General features: G+C 47.5%; 1 protein-coding gene across 10 annotated transcripts in view; it reads left to right on the top strand.

The window, feature by feature from the left end:
* Nucleotides 1-23,676, top strand: part of Wnk2 (WNK lysine deficient protein kinase 2) — a 120,478-nt gene that overhangs the window by 65,551 nt on the left and 31,251 nt on the right. For all 10 annotated transcript variants that reach the window (XM_047525942.1, XM_047525943.1, XM_047525944.1 and 7 more), the window contains exons 12-19: nt 1,220-1,765; nt 3,916-4,209; nt 4,722-4,771; nt 5,513-5,681; nt 5,750-5,866; nt 9,859-10,029; nt 10,168-10,213; nt 10,795-10,914. In XM_047525942.1, coding sequence (XP_047381898.1) covers nt 1,220-1,765; nt 3,916-4,209; nt 4,722-4,771; nt 5,513-5,681; nt 5,750-5,866; nt 9,859-10,029; nt 10,168-10,213; nt 10,795-10,914 — 1,513 coding nt within the window. The remainder of the gene's footprint in view (nt 1-1,219; nt 1,766-3,915; nt 4,210-4,721; nt 4,772-5,512; nt 5,682-5,749; nt 5,867-9,858; nt 10,030-10,167; nt 10,214-10,794; nt 10,915-23,676) is intronic.

The raw sequence follows: 23,676 nt of genomic DNA on the forward strand, positions 1-23,676 counted from the left end.
AGGACAGGAGTCACGATATGTCTACCAAGTGGATACTGAAAGCAGATGAACTTGCTGTCCATCCTGAGGTGTTACCCAAGGCTGGGTTGAAGGTGGCTCTTGGAGGTCCAGTGACCAACTGGATGGCACTGCTTCCTGCCTGGAGGGCTGGCCACTAAGGCTCAACCTGAGGAGCAGAGGTGACCTCTGGTGGTCTTTCAGTAGGGATATTGTCTGTAACTAGGAGCACATGACAGCACGGCCAGTACAGAGTGTAGCTGGGGTTGGGCACCATTGCTCAGGTTATTGGACTCCATGATCCCAGTCATTCTAGAGACCCTTGGTGATGATGGGCTATGACCTTAGTGGTAGGACAGGAAGTGGCCTTCATGCTGAAGATGGCAGTTCCCATCAGGAAAGGGGTATTCCTACCATTCGTCCTGCCCCTGAAGTTGCTTTTGCCTCAGGTATCTTTGTAATACCACGTTAGAGTTGGCTTAGGGGTCTAGTTACATCATCTTCTTGCTCATTGGTGATTGTGGTGTTTAGTTGCTTTTCAAAATAGAAGTTGATTTGCTCATTTTTGCTACCTTCTGTTGATTGCACGAAGGTGCCCACTACGTGATACTTGTGAGCATGTGCAAGAAAGTACTCTTGGAGAGAGCTGTCAGAGACTAAGTGCTGAATTCACGAGATCAGATACCAGCTGTCTCTAGGAGGTGCACAGATTGCAGAGAAAACTTAGAGAAGGTTCTGGAGTTCTTGCTGCCATGAGGGTGTGACCTCAGCCAGCGAGAGGAGGCTGGAGGATGTTTCCCTGAGACCCCTCCCAGAAGTTAAGTTCCCATTGGAATTCTCACAGCTGAGGCATCAGGCTGTGATGCCAGATGTTTGGAACCAGTCTCGTGGCTCTTGACAGCCTCAATCCTTCGGAGTGAAATTGTCCAAAGAGTCAGAGCCCCAGGGTCACCCTTGGGCTGCCCCCGATTCCCTCGGAGCCCCCTGTGGGTTCCTTTGAGGGTATGGATGCAGGGAGGGCCCCCTGTGCCTATGCTGAGGCTGCCAGAGGTTCTTTTCTCTTTGGAGTTTCACGTGCTTGGGGTTCCCTTGCCGTTGGGTGTGTTTTGGGGAGCCCTTGAACACAGCTGCCGGGGAGCATCTGTGAGGGGGAGCCTCCCACCGCCCCACCAACTGTGGGCCCCTGGTGGCCGTGACTGACACACTGTCCTGTCTCTTTCAGATGCCTCCCATGCCTGTGGTTCCCCCCATCACGCCCCTGGCGGGAATCGACGGCCTCCCTCAGGCCCTCGCTGACCTGCCCACCGCAAACGTGGCTCCTGTGCCGGCACCTCAGTATTTCTCTCCCGCCGTGATCTTGCCAAGTCTCGCCGCCCCCCTGCCCACGTCCCCAGCCTTGCCTCTGCAGGCGGTCAAACTGCCCCATCCCACCGGGGCACCCCTGGCGGTGCCATGCCAGACGATCGTGCCAAACACACCAGCTGCCATCCCTCTGCTGGCTGTGGCTCCACAGGGTGTGGCTGCCCTGTCCATCCACCCTGCTGTGGCTCAGCTCCCAGCCCAGCTCCCCACCCCGCCTGTGTACCCAGCGACCTTCCCGCAGATGGCCCCTGGAGACATCCCACCTTCCCCCCACCATGCTGTGCAGAGCTTACGGGCCACCCCGACCCCTCCGCAGCCGGCGCCTCCTGCGCCTCCTCAGCCCCTCCAGCCTGGTGTTGTCCATCTGCCCGAGCAGGCTGCTCCAGCACCTGCCTCAGGGAGCCAGGTAATACACCTGTGGGGCTTGGAGACCCCCACGCTGCTCACTTCACTGGGCCATGGCTTTCTCTTGGCACTTGGACTAAGGGGCAGGTTAGGGCTGGGGAAGGAGGCTGCTCTGTCCTACAGTTGTCCTTTCTCTGAAAGAGACGAGTTGGAGAAGGAGGCTAAAGCCAGCATGGTGCACCTGTTGCCACCGTGGGAGCCACAAACATCAGGGCAGCCTGTGGGTTCCACTGTCCCACCTGATCAGGAGGTGGGCAACTGCTGCCCGTGTGGCTGAGGGCTCCCTTGCCCTACCATGCTGGTCCTGGCAGTCCTGGTGGCCCTCACTGGTCCCTCTGTAGGCACTAGGACTCACATGCATCTAGGGTCAGCCCCTCCCAAAGCACCTTGTCAGAGCAAGACAGGGCAGACACACTCATGTTAGCAGAGATGAAATCAGGCAGAGGAGCGGGATCTGGGCTACCAGCTGAAAGTGGTCATGATAGGAGCAGGGAACTGGTGTCAGGTGGGGACCCTGTGCAACCAGACTAACCACAAAGAGACCGTGTGGTAGCTACAGAGGGACGTGCCCTGCTGTGTCCTCGGTGGCCTCACAGATCTACACACTTGTGTTTGGAGCTTCTGGGTTATTCTGCTCAAAGCTGAGTGAGAGGAAGAGCTGACGTGGATGCTTCCCACCTGCCCCCCGCCCCGCCAGTCTAACTGAGAACCCCTCACCTGGAATCCTCCTGCGTGGGTCCCTCACACACACACACCTGGGCATCTTCTCACCTGGGTAGCTCTTACCTGGGCATCTCCGCCTAGGTGTCTTCCAACCCAGCCCCATCCTGGCTCTGAGTCCTCATAGTTCTGTGACTAGGACGTGTCCCTGCATTTTGAGCCTCGTCTCCTCTACTGCAGGGCCAATGCCTCCTTCTGACTTGATCCATCCAGACAGCATAGAAGGAGCCCAAAGCCGAGTGTTCCTGGTGCCAGGTGCCCCCGGCTCACTTTGTCCTGATCTAATCTGAAGTAGGACCCCCCCATCCCGAGTGTACAGGGAACCCCCTGAGCACTACTTCTTGCTGTCTTACTTCCAGAGGATTTGTGCTTGGAGAAGGAAGGGACAGTGTTAGTGGCTGGCAGGATGGCGTTTGTCTAAAAGACCAGTGGGAGGAAGCACATCAGTCCTGTGCCCCTACTGAGGGAGCGCCAGTCTGAGCAGGTGTCCATGGCCACTTGGCCAGCTGATTCCTGGGCTGGGTGTGTTTTTTGAGGAAAGCAGAGGGTAAGGCCGAGGAGTAGGAGGGCAGAGACCTGACACTGTGTGTTTTGGGCATTGCTGCTTGACCCTGGCCCTGGCCCCTCTGGGCCCTTTACAAGTTGCTGCATGCCTTGTGGTCATTCCTGTTATCTGTCTCGTAGAGATGTTCACTGATGAGCTGGGCGGGGCACCCTGTCACAGCTGCTGGGGTGTCTGACCAGGAGAGAACTGTCCACCTGCTGGGCAGTGGCGTGGTACATCTCACCCTGCATGGTTTGCTTATAGAAGGTCTCCAGCCAGCCTGTCCAAGTCAACGGGGCTGTTCCCATTCCTGGGAGGAGGAGAATTTCAACCTCAATCCCCAAGTGAGGCAGAGGACAGATTATCCTGGCACTTTGAATCCAAGGCAGCTTCTTCCCTGCTTGTCTTAACTTTTCCTGGGTAAAGGAGGAGAATAGTGGGGGAACCAGCCTGAACTCCAGGTCACCCTGTGGGAGACAGCAGATGTCAGCGAGTGCTCTCAGGGGACACTTGCTCTTGGGAACAGCCACTGTGCACTCTGAACCGACCAGGAGGTCCAACACAGGCAGAATACTGATGGCCCAGGGGGAAGGCCCAGGAGCCCAGGTTGGACGCTGTGGGTCACCTTCTGTTTTTCACCTGGGCTTAGACAGAGGTTCCCAAGCGAAGCAGGGGTCCAAATATTCCTACACAGATCCTCACACAGGAAGTGATACAGGATGCCCCTTTCTGTTTGCTTCTGCTAAATCCATGTGTCAAATGTGTCCCGAACCAGGGACTCACGGCCCTGGGGACTGTGTGGGTTAGGGAGGGATGTTTCCATGCCCCCACCACCCTGGCTGTATCAAGCGGGCCCCTGGCATCCAACGTGCATCCCTGTCCCCTAGGTCCTGCTGGGCCATCCGCCTTCGTACACCGTGGATGTGGCTGCTCCGGTCCCTGCAGTGCCCCTGCCACCTGCTGTCCTCTCCCCGCCTCTGCCTGACGTGCTGCCACCTGCTGCCCCTGAGCTCCTGCCTAAGTTCCCAAGCTCCTTGGCCCCCACAGTGGTGGCAGCCGCCCAGAGTGTGCCCGCCCAGAGTGCCACACTCCTGCCGCCTGCAAACCCACCACTGCCCACTGTGCCTGTGATTGCCAGCCCTTGCCCAGCCGTCCAGCTGACAGTGGAACCTGCCCAGGAGGTGTGTGCCTTGTCTCCTGCTTACAGCCCCCTGGGGCTGCACTGCGACCTGGGGCCTCGGCCCTTGAGGTCAGTCCTGCCCACAGCCCGCCACTCCGGGGAGGTGGAGTGTGGCCCGGGACAGCCAGACATTCCTGTTCTTGTCTCCCTCACTTCCCACAAGCCCACATCAAGATGGAGAGCAGGAGTTTTGTAAATGGGTTTGGAGGACGCATTCCCTCGGAGAGGATGTGAAAGCTTTTACAAAGCCCGCGTGTCCTCTTTCAGGGATGATCAAAGTGGGTTAACAGTTTTGGAAAGGAAGCAACCCTGAGCTTTGAGGAATCTGCTAGGCTCCAGGCCTTTCAACAAGATGAAAACCTCCCTGTGTGGCGGCCCCCTGGCTGCAGGCGGGAGAGAGGCTGAGGAGGGGGAGGCAAGGCCAGCATGGCAGAGGCGGGTATGGAGGGGCGAGCGTGCCACAGGCAGTAGGAGCTGCATGACCCGTTCTCTTTCCTCTGGTTTTTATTTCAGGAGCAGGCCTCACAGGACAAGCCGCCTGGCCTCCCGCAGAGCTGTGAGAGGTACAGGCTCAGAGGGGAGGGTCGGGTGAGGGCCCAGGACTGGCTCAGCCCAGCCTCTCTGCTGCTTCGTGGGCCCTGACCCAGTTAGCTTGATGCTATCACCCTCTTTTCTAACCCTGACCCGGCAGAGCTTCAGGGACCTTCTCAGGGTCTGTTTTCTGAAATCTGGTTGTTGGAGGCTCCAGCTATGTTCTAGATCTGCTGGGAACCGTGGTCTATGGGCCAAGGATGTTCCAGCAGGAAGAGGCTGTGGGTAGAGAGGCCTGGAGGGGACTTCCTGCAGACTGGCTGAGTCCAGCCTCGTAGACCCTGGGTTTCCCGGATTGCCACCTCCTGTGTTCTTGGGGAGGCAGCCTGTCCTCCTGAGGGTGACCATGAAGTGACCATGGCCCACGCTCTGAGGGTGCTGGGCAAGGTGTGTGCTGATGTGTCACGGTCTTCACAACAGCCCCAAGTAGTTGTTGTTTCCCTGTGGCGTAGATGGGGAAATTGAGGCAGAGGCCTAGTGCTCGGTCAGGATTTTGAGAGGGCTGGAGGGCATGCAGCCAGTGACTGTGAAGTCCACACTTCTACATGGAGGCTACCCAGGATGGACGCTGCAGGGTCCCCTCACAGGGCAGCCACTGCCTCTGCAGGTCCTAGCCGCCGGCCCTAGAGGTTTTGAAGCCCCCAGGCTGGGCTGACCATAGCAGACGTGCTCACCATCCACGGGTGCCGTTAACGTTCTTGGTTTTTACTCAGCTACGGAGGCTCTGATGTCACTTCGGGAAAAGAGCTGAGTGACAGCTGTGAGGGCGCCTTTGGAGGGGGCAGACTGGAGGGCAGGGCTGCCCGGAAGCACCACCGCAGGTCCACACGTGCCCGCTCCCGGCAGGAGAGGGCCAGCCGGCCCCGGCTTACCATCCTGAATGTGAGTGGCTGGGACCCAGGGCACGCGGGTGCAGCGTCCTCCGTGATCTGACCGTCCACTTCCTACAGGTGTGCAACACAGGGGACAAGATGGTGGAGTGCCAGCTAGAAACACACAACCACAAGATGGTGACCTTCAAGTTCGACTTGGATGGGGACGCGCCTGATGAGATCGCCACGTACATGGTGAGGGGGCCCAGGCAGTGAGGTTGTCTCTTGGGGCGCATGCAGGGTCAGGCGCGTGGAGCTTGGCCCTGCGTCGGGGTGCCATCCACCCCCAGTGCCCTGGGGCTGTCCCCGAGCTGAGAGTCTGGTGGGGAGTCTGACCCCCGCACCAGGGTCTGTGGGCTGCTCCCCACACAGGGCAGAAACCTGGGGATGAGCGGGCAGCTTGAAGAAGTGTTCACAGCCACCAGGAGGGTGTCCCAACCCCTCAACTGTCCCTCAGAGGAGCAGGAAGAGATGGCAGCCTGGTGCCATGAATAAGCACAGGGAAGTGGCACCCCAGCACCTAATGTCCCTGCTCAGAGCCACCTGCCAACCTCCCCAGTGGAAGGGCAGATCTCAGCGCTGCATCCCCGTCCCCATTCCCCAGCTCTGCCTGCACCTTCATCCAGAGGCGCCCTTCCCTGCCCAGGTGGACCCCACTCTGAGTACCTCATCCTCCCCAGGGAATCCTGCAGTGTCCCTATTAGGAACGGGGGTCTCTGGCCTCAGAAACTGTCTGGCACACAGAGATAGGTGAAAAGGACCCACTGTCTTCCCCTGCTTACTGGTGACTCCAGAGGACAGACAGCATTGTCCTAGAACATTACCACCCATGAGGGGAGCTTAGGAAGCAAGGTAGCATTGGTGGCTGGTGCTGTAACCCCTAACCCCCAATGGCCACCACATACAGTGAGTGGAGCTAGTGTGACTAGGGAGCAGAATATGAAATGTCATTTAATCCAGTAATGTAAATCACCCCACGTGGCCAGGAGCGGCTTTATTCAACAGCCTGGCTCTGAAGGTCAACAGAAAGCTTCCCCTTGGACTGCGTCCCAGCCTCTCCAGCCCTGGCTTCGTTAAATTCTGATGTGGATTTCATGGGGAAGCCCCAGCTGCTTGCTTCTGGGACAGTTCCACAGAGAGAGCTCAGATAAGCCCTTCCGGAGCCCACGCCCAGGGCACGGTCCCCACAGTGTCAAAGGGGAGCCCTTCCTTAACAGCCCTTCGTGGACATGGTTGGGAGGACTTTTTTGAAACTGTTGCAATAAGGGAGAGAAGATGTAGTCAGCCCTGAGAGCAGCAGGGACAGCAGGAGTCACAGCCCAAGAACAGCGCGGGCGCCAGTGGACAGAAGATAACTGAGAGGAGACGCCAGCTGCTGAGCCCATTGGAAGGCCATATCAGGTCGCGGACGATGCCAGGCAGCCCCGGCTACTCACTTTCAGGATGGTCAGTGGGCCTGCTGACCCTCTCTTGGTGTGTGTGAAGCTAGGGTGGTGTTTCCGGCACCTCCGCCCCCCAGCCTGCCCACTTCAAAGGTTCCATCAGCGCCTTGGCTCAGCTCTACCAGGAAGTGACATCAGAGCCTCTGTGGAGACCCACTGCGAACACACTTGATGGGACCCTTGCTGAGGGCAGCCAGCATGTCTGATGTCAGAGGGATGAAGAAGTTGATCAGATGCCTGGTGGCTGATGGAAGGGAGGATCGGATGTCACACGGTGGCCAGGGAGGGGTCTTTGTCAGCAGCCGGTGCCTGTTGCTTACATGCAGCCAGAGCAAACACCAGTCTTCACCTGGTGGTCTAAACTGAAGCCGTAGACATCCCTTATCCTCCTTTGTGTTTTAACCCGTGTCTCCTGTTATGCTGTGCACTCGTGTATCTCCAAGCACAGTCATGAAGTGGACGCCTGTGAAGTGTCCCCTCGGCCTCTGCTCCTGTTCCCATGGCTCTGCTCCCCCCTTCCTCGCAGCACAATGATTAGATGAGTGTTCGTTTGCCTAGTTTTCCTGTACACCTGTGCACACCCCCCATACATCCCTGTCCAGTGACAACGCCGTTGTTACTTCATGGTGAACGTTAGCAACTCAGCAGCCTCTCGGCTCTGTTTTGTGCTCACTGTCCCGATTCTCCTCGCACCTTGTAGCTCTCTCTCCTGTACTGTGTGAAGGTTTGAATTGGGAATTGAGCATTTTTAAGTCAGGGCATCTAAAATACAAAGCACGCACGACGTGAATATACAAATTTGGTCCGTCGACATGGCCGTCCATGTGTGACCTCTACTGGGTGCCCACCTGTGCTCTTCCTCACACCCACCTGTCCCGGGGACAGAGACATCAGGGGGCTGGGGTGGAAGAGAGGCGTTGGCTGGCGGAACACGGTGCTATTCAGACAAGCTTCTCCCCGCCCAGGGATGGTCCTCTTGAGTGTGGGGCTCCAGGTGATCGTAACTGGTGTGTTTAGCTGGGCCTTGGGCTCATATTCTCACAGAGACCCCCTTGCCAGCCTGGTAGTGAAGGGGGTCTGTGGGTGTTTGACTAAGTTGGCATCGATTCCCAGGTTATCAATGGGTCCTATATCTTTAGGTTTGTCTTTGTTTTGTTTTTAATTTATTTTAATCTCTGTAAAGATTTTCATACCTAGCAGGAAAAGACTAAGGGCACTACTTCAGTTTTGTGCGGAGTAGGAATGTTGCACACGTTCTTGCGTGCAACACCCTGTAGAACTGGATGCTCTAACTCCTGTGGTGTGTACCTTAGATGACGTTGCACCCACCCGCTACCCTCAGTTAGGGGGTGAATCCAGGAGGTCAGTGGTAGCCAGCTCCTCCTATGAGCTGTGCTGGTGCTTCTGGGTGTGGTATCTGAAGGGTCAGAGGAATTCTGCTCTACAGCCAGCTTAGTATGGGGGACAGATGGATCCATCCCAGACAGGGTCTGGAAGAACAGATGGCCTGGGCAGGGCCAGGGCATCTGGGTGACCACAGAGGTATATGGGTAGGAAAGATCCCTGGCCTGAAATGGGCAGAGATTGGACCCTGCTGGGAGAGGGAACAATCTGACCTCTTTCCCTGGAGCTGTCTGCACAGCTTTCTGAGATGCATTCACTATGTCCCATCTGCTTGAGTGGCCAAGGACACAGCAAAGTAGAGTGTAAGCAGCGGTGCTGTGTGCCCATGTGAGAGTTGGGGACAGTGACTGTCTTTCTAAACCAAGGCCTGAAGGCTGCAGTACTGAGTCTGTGGTGTGGGAACTGCTAGCCACCCTTTCCTCTCCCACTGGAGGCCTGGGCTGTCCTTGCTGTCCCAGGTGCTGGCTGAAGGGTGGGAGACCACATGTGTGAACCACATGGACCTGAGAAGCCAGAGGGTGGTGCAGGATGAGGGACTTTTGGTCTCAGCCCAGACCAACAGGAGAAAGGCAGCTGGTTTGAATGGGCCTCGTGCTCTGGAAGGATGGCCTCTGCCTGGACATCAGGGTCCGAGGTGCAGATGGAGAGGCCACAGTGCAGGGGTTGTGCTTTAGTGCAACAAGAGCAAGGCTGGGACCCAGTCATGTGCCCTGAGTGGTCTCTCCATGACCAAGTGTCAGGCTGGCCCAGCCCAAGCTGGCCAACTTTGGGGACACCCTCTCTGGACTTCAGTCTGAGAAGAGCCACGTGACTTCAGGAGACTCTTGTTGAGGATGAGAAGGCCAGTCTCAAATAGTTCTGGCTCAAGAACAGCCCCAGCTTGAGATGGGTGGACACCCAAATGGAGAGTGATAGGTGACAAACTCCCAGGGTCTCTGCTGAGGAAACAGGAGACATCAGGAGCCTTAATAGGGGCCACTGCTGATCACTCTTCCACACCCACCTCCATGCCACGTCCTAGGCTACAGGTCAGACACTGAGGCCAGGAGAGCAGGGACACAGGCACAGAGAATTGTGTGTGGACATGCTGCAGAGCTTTGTCAACCTGTTGATCATCCTGCCCCCATACCTGCCCACCAGCTGGAGCCTGTGCCTTCAAACTGCCTCCTTGGCTTCCTTGGCGCCGAGTCCCAAACGTACCCCCCTCCTGCACTGTGGTCCCGTTGATCCTGTGCACCTGCCTTCTTTGAACAGAGTAGAGACCTATATATGTCCCCATAAAGCTCCAGTGTAGCTGCGGCCTGTGGCGGGTCATTACCAGCGCCCCGTGTGCCCTCGCAGGTAGAGCATGACTTCATCCTGCCAGCTGAGCGGGAGACATTCATCGAGCAGATGAAGGACGTCATGGACAAAGCAGAGGACATGCTCAGTGAGGACACAGACGCTGACCGTGGCTCTGATGCAGGGACCAGCCCACCACACCTGGGCACCTGTGGTCTGGCCACGGGGGAGGTGAGAGCCTACATTCCCAGGAAGAAGTGGTGGGTGCTGCGGGGTGGGAGGGTGGACGCGTCAGTTCAGCGGGAAGCTCTGAAGGAAGTTCTCCCTGAATGTGGCTGCGCTGACCTCTGATCCCTCTCCCTCATGCAGGAGAGTGGACAGTCCCAAGCAAATGCCCCTGTGTATCAGCAGAACGGTGAGTCTGCCCCCACTCTGGCCACACCAGTCAGAGCAGACGAACCTCAGGCTCTGGGAAGAGCCATTTCCCCAGCATCCTCCTGGCTCTGTAGCAGGTGTTTACGTGGAAGTCTCCACTGAGCATAGTGTCAGGGGCCTTGGCACTGCACTGGGGGGTGAGGGGTGGGAGTGTGTGGTGACCAGGATCCCCCATCTGGGGGTGGCCACCTATCTGAAGAGCTGTCACCTACCAACTGGCCCCACCACCTTCATGGCTGGTGCTGGGGGCATCCCAGGAACTAAACCTGAACCCAGGGTGCTCCTGAGTCTCATGCTGGCCGCCCACCCCTCACCCCTCTGGGTGAGAGAGCAGCAGGTGAAAGCCCCTCTCCAGGGCCTCTTTATCAGGGGGCCTGGGGACCCCCTGTGTCCCCAGAGGGAAGCTCTTTTGGATTATGACTGGGAACTTGGGTTCCCTGCCCATGCCCTTCTCAGTAAATCCTGTGGGTGCAGACGAGTTCTGGGGAGCCCCCTGTGACGGTCCGGTGTGGCAGCTGGTGTCACCTGGTCTCAGTATGCTGTTCATGTTCCATTTCTCAGTCCTACACACAGGGAAGAGGTGGTTTATCATCTGTCCGGTGGCTGAGCACCCCGCAGCTGATGCCCCTGAATCGTCACCCCCACTTCCTCTAAGCTCCTTGCAGCCAGAAGCCAGCCAAGGTAGGAGCAGCCACATCCTCTGTCCTGGGTTCCCTCCCTGGGTAACCCTGGCTTCCTTCTCTACATCCCTTCACTGGTGTGCACTGGGCACCCAGTACCATGTGAGGGGCCCTCACGCTGTCACCCCGAAACTCAGGGCAGCCTCCAGGGCTGTTTTCCTGCCTATCCCTGTTCTCCACCACCTCAGCCAAGCATCCGTTTGAACCTACCTGTTACCTCCGCAGTGCCGGGGTGGCTGCCCGGTGTGCTGGTGAGCTCTGCCTGCCTCTCAGTGCTGCTCGGGACCTCGAACCCTTCCTGCTTCGCGGGGGAAACACGCCCTGCGGTCCTGCTCTGCCGAGGGTGTCGGGTGGGAAAGGCCCTTTTATTTCCGAGACTGATTTTAAGTTGTCCACATGGATGGTGGTCAGTGTTGTGGATCTGCGTACAGAGGACAGTAAGTTTGCCCTCAGGTCTGGGTGAAATCTTGATCTTTATGATCCTTTGGAAAAACAAAAATAGTCATTTGAACAAATATAAGGTTTAATTCCCCATCACTTGGCTGGGAAAGAGCTGCTAAAACTTGACCTAACATTACGGTATATTGATGAAAAATATCTGTAAGTCAACTTTGATTTCTTGTTGGCTTTCCAGTACTTTCCACTATGCCTTTGGAGATTTATTACCATCAGGAAAAGGTCAGCTTAATAGAAAACCCCAAACAAAGCCAGTCCCTGAGATGGGTGCTCTCTGGTCATGGGGACAGGCCTAGCCTGGACTGAGAAGTCAAGAACCAGCAGCCTCATTTGAAAGACTCACCTGTAAAGGGGAATTTGTTCCTCTATTACCTGTGGACTGTACTGTGCACTCTCCCAGTGAAATAAATCTGTGTGGTATAGGGGTCAAAGGTCAATGAGGTGTGGGGTCAAGGAACAGCGAGGTGTGGAGTCAAGGGATGACATGGGATAGGGTCAGGGGACATTGTAATGTGGGGTCAAGGGACAGTGTGGTATAGGTCAAGGGACAGTGTGGTGTAGAGTCAAGAGTGATTGTGATGGGTCAAGGGATGGCTTGGGGTAGGGTCAGGGGACATTGTGATGTGGGGTTAAGGCACATTGTGATGTGGGGTCAAGGGATGGTGTGGTATAGAGTCAAGGGTCATTGTGAAGTGGGGTCAAGGGACATTGTGATGTGGGGGTCAAGGCACATTGTGATGTGGGGTCAAGGGATGGTATGGTATAGGGTCAAGGGTCATTGTGAAGTGGGGTCAAGAGACATTGTGATGTGGGGTCAAGGGAGGCATGGGGTAGGGTCAGGGGGCATTATGATGTGGGTCAAAGGTCAGCAAGGTGTGGAGTTGAGAGCACAGAGTTCAATCCTCATTCTTCCTGTGCATACTGAGAGACTGACCTCCAGAAACCTTTCAGGGTCAGGTTATCTATTAAGAAGCAAACTGGGCCAAGCATTAATGTGGACCAACCATCCACTGGGGATGATCAAGGAAGTTTGACAGGTTATGAGAACCACCAGAGTGCAGAGTTAACAGGCTGGGGTCAGCAAAGGGCAGAGGACAGGGACAGGGCCCTATCCCCTGGGGCATGTCCCATTCCACAGGGGAGGATGGGCATAACTTCAGCTGCCCCATGGCTAGAGAGAAGGGGCATAGAGTCCAGGGCCCATGGTGGCCCTGCGGAAGCTGTGCACTGGAGCAGGCCTGGCCCCATGGGAGAGGCAGGGCTGCCAGAGAGGAGCCCAGGAGGGCATCTCCGCCCCTCATGAGGAGATCCCAGTGCCGAGTGCTCGGGCAGGAGCACAGAAGTCTTTTCAGAGGGAGAAAACATCGTTTTGGATTTCAAGCAACTTGTACAGTGTTTTTAGGTAAAATATCTGGCACATAATAAAAAGTAACTAGGCAGGGGAGCTGAACCCTGGGATAGATGGGGCCAGCACACACATCGACCTTTGTCACCACTGAACTGCTGTACCCAGAGGGAGAGCTCTCGGGGAGACCCTCGAGTTCCAGCTCACAGAACAGGAGAGGGAATTGCTAAAGCTCAGGGAGGGAATCCTCTCCCCAGGTTTTCTTTCCCCCTCTTCTCTTGCACCAGCGCTAGATAAATATATGGCATAGCAGCAGGTGGAGCCACATCAGGGAGAGCCAGTGCTCTAGGGCTGAGACCCCAAACTGGATGCCTTTTTTCTTTCTGTCACCCTTACTTGGCATAGACATGATACTGGGTGGTTTCTGGCCAAAGGTTCAGAACAGGAAGTTCCAGGGAACCAGGAAATGCCAGGGAGGGCACAAAAAGGGAGGAGCTTGGGAAAAAAAAACCCCATCAAGCTGAATTCCTAGATGCACCTCCAGCCTATGCATGCATGAGTCTGGTCCTAATTAGTGTATAAGAATTTTGAGAACTGAATCAATGAATAAACCCTACCCACGTCCCAGACTGGCCCTTAAGTGATACAACCCAGTGTCAGATAAGATTAGTCCTGCAAAAGCATTGACAGCTGAACCAATTTGTAACTACAGCCCATACAAGGCAGGTTGAACTCGCAATCTGCACTTAACCAGGTCATTTACCTGCTAAAGCAAAAATATCAACATTTACCATAGGATTTAAACAAGATTCAACATTTCATAATATCATTCAAGATGTTCAGAATAAAATCCAAAATTATTTGGGAAGTGAAAAACTAGGAAAACATCAACTCAAATGGAAAAGGGCAACACATCCAATAATAAGTTGACATAGATGATGGGATGATCTGACAACAACTTAAAGGAGTTATTATAAATATGCCTGAACAAGCAATCGCAAACATTCTTGCAATAAACGTTAAAGTAGGAAGTATCAGCAGAGGAATAGAAAATGCAAAGAAGAAACAAATGGAAATTTTAGTGCATAAATTAAAAAATACCTGAAATCATCCAACTGGAACATAAAGAAGATAGAAAAAATGAACAGTTTCAAGGACCTGTGGATCTATATTAAAGGATCTAGTGTTTGCGTCAAGAGTTCCAAAAGGAGGGAAGAAAAGAGTGCTGAAAAAAAATTTGAAGAAATAATGCTGAAAACTTCCCAAGTTTGGTGAAAGGCATAAACCTAGAGAGTCAAGAAGCTAAGCAAACACTGATCAGGTTAAATCAAAGAAATCTGTACCTGCACACATTGTTGTAAACTAAAGACCTACCCCCAGCCCCTGGCCAAAAAAACAAAAGTGAAACCAGCCAGAAAAAATGATGCTTTACTTAGAAGGGACAGGAATTCAAATCACTGCAAATTTCTCACCAGAAGCCATGGAGTCCAGAAGGAAGCAGCATGGCATTTAGAAAGTATTGAAAGAAGAACTTACAATCCAGAATTTCTTTTTTCAGGGAAAATACCCTTCAGGAATACAACTGAAATAATGCCATTCTCAAAGAAAACTAAGAGAACTTGCAGCCAGTACATTGCTCCAAAAGAATTATTAAAGATCTTTAGACAAAAGGGAAATGATACCAGAAAGTAACTTGGAACATCAGTACTGAATCAAGATGGTAAATGTTGGATGAGTATAATAAACTATTCTCTTGAGTTCTTTAGAATATGCCTGACCCAAACAAAACAAAACGAAACAAAACAAAAAACAAAAACCATGTCTGACAGTTGAAATTAAAATGTCTGATGAGTTTTCAATGTTTGTGGATATAATACAGTAATATAATTGTGATAAGAAGGATAAAGTGACCTGTACATTTGTGACATTTCTATATTCCACTTGAAGTGATAAGGTACTAGTTCTAAGTAAACTGAAAAGTTAAGCGTGTGTTTTGGAATTCCTAAATTGTTCAAAATTATTGTAGATAAACTCAGATGAACTAAAAAAAAAAAAAAAATCAAATAACCACAAAGAAGGGGAAAAAGAGAAAAAGAAAAAAACAGAGGATCAAAAAACAAAATCTAACACAACAGTAGTGGGGGGATAATCCAGAAAACAAACAAAATGGCACATCTAAATCCAAATATATCAATAATAAAAAGTAAAAAGTCCTTTCATGCCGGGCTTGGTGGCCCACGCCTGTAAACTCAGCAACTCAGTAGGCCAAAGCAGGAGGATTCCAAGTTCAAGGCCAGCCTGGGCAACTTGTGAGACCCAGTCTTAAAATTTGAAAAAAAAAAAAAAATTATAGGAGCTGGGGGTGTAGCTCAGTGGTCAAGCACTTGCCTAGCATATGTGAAGCCCTGGGTTCAATTCCCAGTACTGGGGGCGGCGGGGAGGAAACAAAGAGTCTTATCACATGAATTAAAAGATAGATTATGAGAATAGATTCAAAACCCAACAACTTGACCTAAGTACATGCTCTCTATTAGAAACTTCAAATAAATTATTTAGATAGGTTAAAAGGAGGATGTTAAATGACAGATCATGTAAACACTTCTCAAAAGAATGCTGGAGTGGCTGTTTTTATTTCAGACACAATATACTTCAGAGCAAAGAGATATGATATTACATATTCATAAGGTGATCAATTCATCAAAAAGACATTGTCGTCTTAAATATGTGTGCATCTCATAACAGAGCTTCAAAACTAACAGAAGTAAAAGCAGAAACAGACAAATCCACAACTATAGTTGGAGGCTTCCACACCCCTCTCTCAGTAATAGATGAAACAGAAAGAAAGTCAGCAAGGATATAGAAGATCTGAACAACACTACGAACCATCTTGACCTAACTGACATTTATAGAACACTCAAAATAACAGAATATACTTTATTTTCTAGCCTATGTAGAACAATTACCCTATCCTGAGTTATAAAACAAAACCCAACAAGTTTAAATGAATTGCTATTATACCAGAAATATTCTCTGATATAATTAAGAATCGAATAATTATCCATAGGTGAAATAGTCTCAAGCATTTAGAAATGTTTTTGAGTGCATATGAAAATATACCAGTATTCAAACATTTTAAAAAGATATATCACCAATTCTACAAAAATTTTTCCCGAGAATACCTGAAGGTAGAACACTTTCCAAGTCATTTTAAGAGACCAGCATTACCCTAATTTAGAACCAGACAAAGTACCAAAAATGAGAGCAATAGACCCATTTCTCTCATGAACACAAAGGGGCAGTTTCCTCAATAAAACTTTAGCAAGTCAAATGCAGCAATATGTTAAAAAAACAAGACAAAACAAAACAATGCACCATGAGAAAGTGGGTGTGTTCCAGGAAGGCAGCAGGCAAGAGTCAATTAACCCACCCTATTTGTAGTCTAATGAAGCAAAAAAAAATATATTATCATATCAGTTGATACAGCAAAAGCATTTAACCAAATACAACATCCATTTATGATAAAAATGCTCAGCAGTTAAGAAAGGAGCTTGCTCAACCTGATAAAAGTCGTCAACGTGAAAATAAAAACAAACCTACAGCTAACATCATATTTTGTGATGAAAGACCAAATGTGTTCTCCCACCCTAAGAATGAAAAGAAGGCAAGGATGCCATTTTTACCGTTCTTATTCAACATTGAACTGAAGTCCTAACTAGAATTCAAGGCAGGCAAGAAGCAAAAAAAGACATGTGAGTTGAAAGAAGACATACAACTATCTCTGTTGTCAGATAATGCGATTTTATATTTAGACAACAGCATATATTCTATAGTAACAACAAACAGCTTCTAATAAGTGAGCACAGAAAATCACAGGATATAGTTAACATACAAAAATAACTATATTTCTTGCAATGAACAGTTGAAAACCAAACAGACCATTTCCAGTAGCAAAATAAATAAATAATAGAAAAAGAAGAAATGCATAGGAACAAATTTAGCATAAAATATGCAGAAACTACAAAGGACTGATGAAATGAATCAACAATGACCTAAAGAAGTGGAGAAGCACACCTCATATGTGGGTTGGAAGATTCAACATGGTGAAAATGTCAGTTGATCTGTATAGATTTAATGCAATACAAATAAAATTAAAGCAATATTTTTGTAGATATGAATAAGCTGATTATTAAGTTTATATGGGCATACAAAGGAAACAGAAATAGCTAAAATGGTTTTTTAAAAGGAGAATCAAGTTAGAAGGATAACACTACCCAATATTAAGACTTACTACAAAGTCATATAGTAATGGTAAAGGCATTGACACATAGACCAGTGGAACAGATTAGGGAGCCCTGAAATAGACCCACACATTTTGATTTTTTTAAACAAAAATGCAGAAGTGAGTCAATGGAGAAAGGATAGTTTTTTCAATAAATGATGTTGAGTAGTGGTTCATTCATATGCAAAAAAAATGAACCTTGACCCTACACCTACCATCTTATAGAAAATTTAATTCATTCTAGGTCAAATGTAAAATGCAAAACTATGTGACTTTTAGAAGAAAACTAGAGAAAATCTTTGTGACCTGTGCCAGGAATTCTTAGACATGATACCAAAGATATACTCCACAAAAGAGAAAAATGGATAAATTGGATGTTATCAAAATTAAAATCTTTCACCCTCTGAAAACCACTATCAAGAGAATAAAAGGACAACTTACACTCTGGGAGAAATAATTACAAGTCACATATCCAACCTAGTATTTCTATCAGAAATATATAAACAATTCATAAACCTAACAATAAGAAAACAACTCAACTAAAAAATGACCCTAAGAGACACTTCACCAAAGAGGATGTAAGATGGCCATTAAGCACAAGAGAAGTCATTCAATGTTATTGAATAATTGGGGAATGAAAATTAAAGCCATGGTGAGGAATTCACACAGACCTGTTTTGATTGTTAGGCTGTTAACATGAAGTCTTGGCATGGATGTAGCAACTGGACACATAAAATGGTACAGTCGTTCTGGAAAATGGGCAGTTTAATATAAAGGACACGCTATGTGTCTTAGCAATGTCACACCTGAGTATTTACCCTAGAAAAGCAAAAACTCATGTTCATTTAAAAAGACATCTCTCTCTCTCTCTCTCTCTCTCTCTCTTTCTCCATTTCTCCCTTCCCCCTCCATGTATATACATGGTATAGCACTTCTGTTCTTAATTGCCAAACCTGATCCAACCTAACCTAAATATTCTGCAGTGGGTACATTGATACCTTGAAAGAGAATTGTGTGTTTTTTTTTTTTTTTTAAATTGCATTTTGAAAAAGAAGCATATTGTTGGTAAATGAAAGAAAGCAGTCTCAGAAAGGTTACCTATTGTATAATTCCATTTATGATGACATTCTTGAAAAAAGTAAGCTGTCATGAGAGTGAATAGGACCAGTGCTTGCCAGGGGTAAAGACAGTGTGGCCGTGAAGAGATAGTGCAAGGAGGTTATTTGGGTAATGGAATTTTTTTATCCTGATTGTGATGTTAATTTCATGAACATACATGTGTTAAAATTCATAGGACTTTATGCCTAAATAAAACGTCCAGGGACTGGGGTTGTAGCTCAGCGATGGAGTGCTTGCCTGGCATGTGTGAGGCACTGGTTTGATCCTCAGCACCACATAAAAAATAAATTAATTAAATAAAGGTATTGTGTCCATCTGCAACTAAAAATATTGTTTTAAAAGTCCATTTTACTGTATGATAATTTAAAAATCTTTTTTTAGAGATTACAGAGGTTAAAAAAAAATAACCACGCAGATATAGCAAGATGACAGAAACAACAGACAATAAAAGTGACCCTCATGTTTACTTTAGGGCAAGATGGTATAATAGGCACAGGGATTTATTATCCTTCAGATAATAACTAAAAAAGAAGCCAAATTTTGTGAAACAATGTTTTTCAAGGCTTTGAACTTAGGCAGTGAAGGACAGGGATCCTGCAAGACTGAAGAAAACTCTTAGTCGTAGGAGCCTACTGCCTTGAAAAGGTCTCTTGTCACAGAAGCAGGGAAGGAAGAACCCAGGCAGAGTTTAGCAGACTCTGAGGTGAGGAGACCAACCTGAATCTGGAATGATCCAAGTAGCAGAAGTTTTCAAAGTTTATTTCTGGGGAGGAGAGGACTGCACAGAGCAAAAAGAGTGGAGATCAGCAGAGGGTTCCTTCGCTTTGATTTCTTGACAGAGTACTCTGTGAGGAAACTAGCCCAGAGGAACCACCCCAAAGGAGTAGGTTGGATTGTGCTGGGCACACACAGTCCTGTAACGTCTGTTCCTGTGCCAGCTGGAAAGCCTTCTCATTGTGGGGGCTTTTGGGTGGAATGTGAAAAAGTGGCTTGCCTTAGTCATGGAGAACAATTAGCCCTAGACTAAATTCTCCTCGTGTCCCTCCTGTCAGATATTAAGATGAGATCTGAAAGGGTCAGTTTCAAAGCAACTTAACAACATCCCACAACAAAGATCAAGAATGTTCATAAGAATACACTTTCATGCAACACCCAATAATGTAAGTTTTTCATTGGCATCCAATTAATATTACCAGACATGAGAAAAACCCCACATTCTAAAACAACTCATAACTAATACAAACATTAGAATTAGCAGAGAAGCACATTAAGAGTTGTTACAACCATATTCTATATATTTAAAAAAACTGTAGTAGGAATATAATTCCCCATATGATAAATAAGGAAACAGAGAAAAAAATTTGCACACTCTATCATCTCACTAAATGAGAAAAGCTATTTGACAAAATTCAACAACTATAAAAAAACCCTCAGAAAACTTGGAATAGAAAGGAACTTCCTCAGGGCTGGGGATATAGCTCAGTTGGTAGAGTGCTTGCCTTGCAAGCACAAGGCCCTGGGTTCAATCCCAGCACCGCAAAAAAAAAAAAAAAAAAAAAAAAAAAAAAAAAGGAACTTCCTCCACTTGGAGAATGTAAAGTTCTGTGGCTAATATCATATATAATGGTGAATGACTAAACACTTCCTGCAAAGATCAGGAAGAAGACAAAGATGTCTGCTTTCACCACTAAATTCACCAGTGTTACTGGAGATTCTGGGCAGCTCAGTAAATCAAGAAAAGAGAGTAAAAGGCATCCAGTTTGTAAAGAAATGAAGTCTTAAATTTACAGAAAATACTTGTGTAGCAAATCCAGTGGAATCTCTAAAAGTACTAGAGCCAGTAACTGAGCTGAGTTGTAGGGTATAGGAGCAATATGCAAAGTTTCTACCATATTTCTATATACTAGCAACAATCAAAAATTGAAATTCTAACAAACTGTTCTTTGCAGTTTGTGAATTACTTAGGGTTCATAAACTGAACCCTAACAAAACCTGACAAAACATGTGTAAGGTCTTCACAATGAAAACTACAAAACAGTACTGATAGAAACTAAAGAAAATGTAATAATTCCTCAAAATTTTAAATGTTGTCTACTCCTTGAGAGCTACCGGGAGAGTGAAAATCAAAGCCGAATCATGGGTTAGGAGACGCACTGTTGTCAATGCTCCATACATTGATCTGTAGATTCAGCGAGCTACAGTTGGAATTGCCAGTCTTTTTGTACAGACTGATAAGCCAACTCTGAATTTCACATGAAAGTGCAAAGGACATTGGAATTGAGAAAAATAAAAATGAAATAGGAGCACTAACAACTTGAGGTTTTGTTTTTGTTTTTGGTACCAGGGACTGAACTCAGGGACACTCAACCACTGAGCCACATCCCCAGCCCTATTTTGCATTTTATTTAGAGACAGGGTCTCACTGAGTTGCTTAGCGCCTTGCTTTTGCTGAGACTGGCTTTGAACTCCTGATCCTCCTGCCTCAACCTCCTGAGCCGCTGGGATTACAGGCGTGCGCCACCGTGCCCGGCTAATAAAATGAGATTTTAATAATTTTTATAAAACTATGGTGATCAAAACCCAGGATGATGTTGGCATAGACAAATAGATCATTGAAATAAAATAGTCCAGATAGAGACCCATGCCACATAGAGATGGTTGATTTTGATAAACGCACAAAGGACATTCAGTGAAGAAAGGCGTAGTCTCAGATTAGTCTTTGCAATTGATTGTCTGTATTAAAAAAAAAGAGGTGGGACGTCTGGGGCTGTGGCTCAAAGGAAGAGTGCTCACCTTGCACGTGTGAGGCACTGGGTTCGACCCTCAGCACCACATAAAAATAAATTAAAAAAAAAATCAGCAGATGGGATAAAAAAAATTTTTTTTAAAAAGAATGTCAATCCATACTTCACACTGTCTACAAAAATCAATCCAAAAAGGAATGTAGACCTAAATGTAAAATTGAAAACTGATACATATAATAGAAAAGAGAGGAGAAAATTTGTGTAACTGTGGGTTAGGCAAATATGTCTCGATAAAACACCAAAGTACCATCTGTTAAAAAAAAAAAAGATAAATTGAATTTTCCCAAAGTTCAAAACAGCTACTCCCTAGGATATACTAGGAAAATGAAAATATAAGCCACAGACTAGGAGGAAGTATATTTATAAAGTTTATAGTGACGGACTTGTATTCAGGTAATTCCAGGAACTCTCAAAATGCAGTAGTAAGAAAATAAGCTAATGAAAAGATTTATACAGACAGATCACCTAAGAGCTGTCAATCAAGTATATAAAAAGGTCATTGTTCAATTGGAAACTGCACAGTTCTCAAACTACAGAGTTCACAAAGAGAGACCACTTGTGCCTATTACAGAGTTCACAAAGAGAGACCACTTGTGCCTATTAAAATAACTGGAATTTAAAAGATCAAGTGTTGGTGAGGGTGTAAAGGAACTAGAATTCTTATGCACTGTATGAAGTGCTATAACTACTTCAGGAAACAGTGCTAATTTTTAAAAAAGTAAATATACAACTGCCACGTGATCTGAACATTCCATGCCTAAGTAGTCAACTGTCTGTATCTGCTGGGGATTGGTTCTAAGGTCCCTCTTTGGATACCAAAATCTATAGATGTTCAAGTCCCTTATGTAAAAATGGCATAGTATTTGCATATAACCTAAAAACAACCCTTCCATGCTTAATTTATTTAGAGGTACTGAGAATTGAACTCAGGGATGATTTACCAATAAGCTACCTCCCCAATCCTTTTTTTTTTTTTTTGCAGTGCTGGGGATTGAACCCAGGGCCTTGTGCTTGCAAAGCAGGCACTCTACGAACTGAGCTATATCCCCAGCCCTCTCGCCAATCTTTTTTATTTTTTATTTTGAAACAGTGTCTCACTAAGTTACAGAGGCTGGCCTGGAGCTTGGATCCTCCTGCCTCAGCTTCCCAAATGTAGCCACTGTGCCCAGCTATACTTTAAATAATATGTACATTATTGATTTAAAAAAAAAAAAGTCCGTACATGTTCAGTAAAGAAGCAATTTTAAAAAAATATTCTCAACTTGTGACTGGTTGAACACATGGATGTGAAACCCATAGATTCAGAGGGGGAACTGTATTTACCCAAGAGAAATTAAAGCAGATGTCCATACACAGATTTGTATAGGAATGGTCACAGCAGCTTTAACTGCCCAATCTAGAAAGCCCAGGTGCCCATTAGCAAGGGTTTATCCACACAGCATAACGCTACTCTGCCATAAAAAGAAATCAACTAAGACTATTTATTACAGCATGCATGATTCTCAAAACAATTGTACTGAATGAAAGATTACAGATAAAAGGAACACGTACTGTTAGATTGCATTTATGTAAAATACCAGAAAATGCAAACTGATCTCTAGGAACTGAAAGTAGGCCACTAGTTGTCTGGGAATAAGAGTATGGTCGGAAAGAGGAAGGGAGGGATAGGAAGTTGATAAGGAAAACCTGGGGCGACCAGGCACTGTAGCGCACGCATGGAATCCCAGCTCTCTGGAAGGCTGACGCAGTTTGCAGCTAGCCTCAGCAACTTAGCAAGACCCTGTCACGAACTAAAAAGGGCAGGAGAGTGTTGCTCAGTGGGAGAGTGCTTGCCTGGTATGTTTGCGGCCCTAAGCAACTCAATGAGATCGTATCTTAAGAGAAAAAATAAATAAGGACTGAAGATGTGACTCCGTGGTTGAGTACCTCTAGGTTCAATTACTAGTGCAAAAAACAAAACAAAACAAAACAAAAAAAAACCTTTTTTTTGGACAGAGCAATGTAAGCATCTTTGATTTAGAAATCCTAGTAAGAGTTATTGGGCTAAATTGCAATTCTATCCAAGGAAATATATTTGTTAAAACTTTTCCCATTTTGAAGTAGAAATTATTATCTTGGGAGAGTCTTAATTATGTGTTTTTAACCTCTACTTAATGGCATTTTTAAAAATACTGCTTTAAAAAGTGACAGATTGCAAAGGAGAAAATACAAGTACTGCTATTTGTTGATAAAATGAGAAATTTTGAAAGTTCTATTTATGGTTACATAAAAATATCAAACACCAGAGATAACTAACACATATGTAAGGCCTCCATAGCAAAACTGTATAATATAGAGATAAAAAGAGTGAATAGATATCTACTATATTCATGTTACTGGAAGATTCAAGTTATAAACACTTTACTTCTCCCCAAATGGATCCATAGATTCCATGTGATCCCAATTAAAGTTTGAACTATTTTGTTTTGTCTTGTTTTTGTGGTACTGAGGATTGAACCCAGGATCACTTTACTAGTGAACTACATCCTTAGTCCTTTTTTTTTAAAATTTTGACTCAGGGTCTTGCTGAGTTTCCCAGGCTGGCCTCAAATTTGTGATCCTCCTGCCTCAGCCTTCCAAGTAGCTGAGATTATAAGTATGCACAATTGCACCTTACTTGAACCCCTTGTAATAGGCACCAGCAAACCAATTTTATGGTGTCTGTGGAAATGGAAAGGCCCAGAAAAAATCAAGGTGGTTTCTAGGGAAATAATACTGTTT

The sequence above is a fragment of the Sciurus carolinensis genome, chromosome 15 (genome assembly GCF_902686445.1).
Source record: "Sciurus carolinensis chromosome 15, mSciCar1.2, whole genome shotgun sequence".
In the NCBI taxonomy this organism is placed as follows: domain Eukaryota; kingdom Metazoa; phylum Chordata; class Mammalia; order Rodentia; family Sciuridae; genus Sciurus; species Sciurus carolinensis.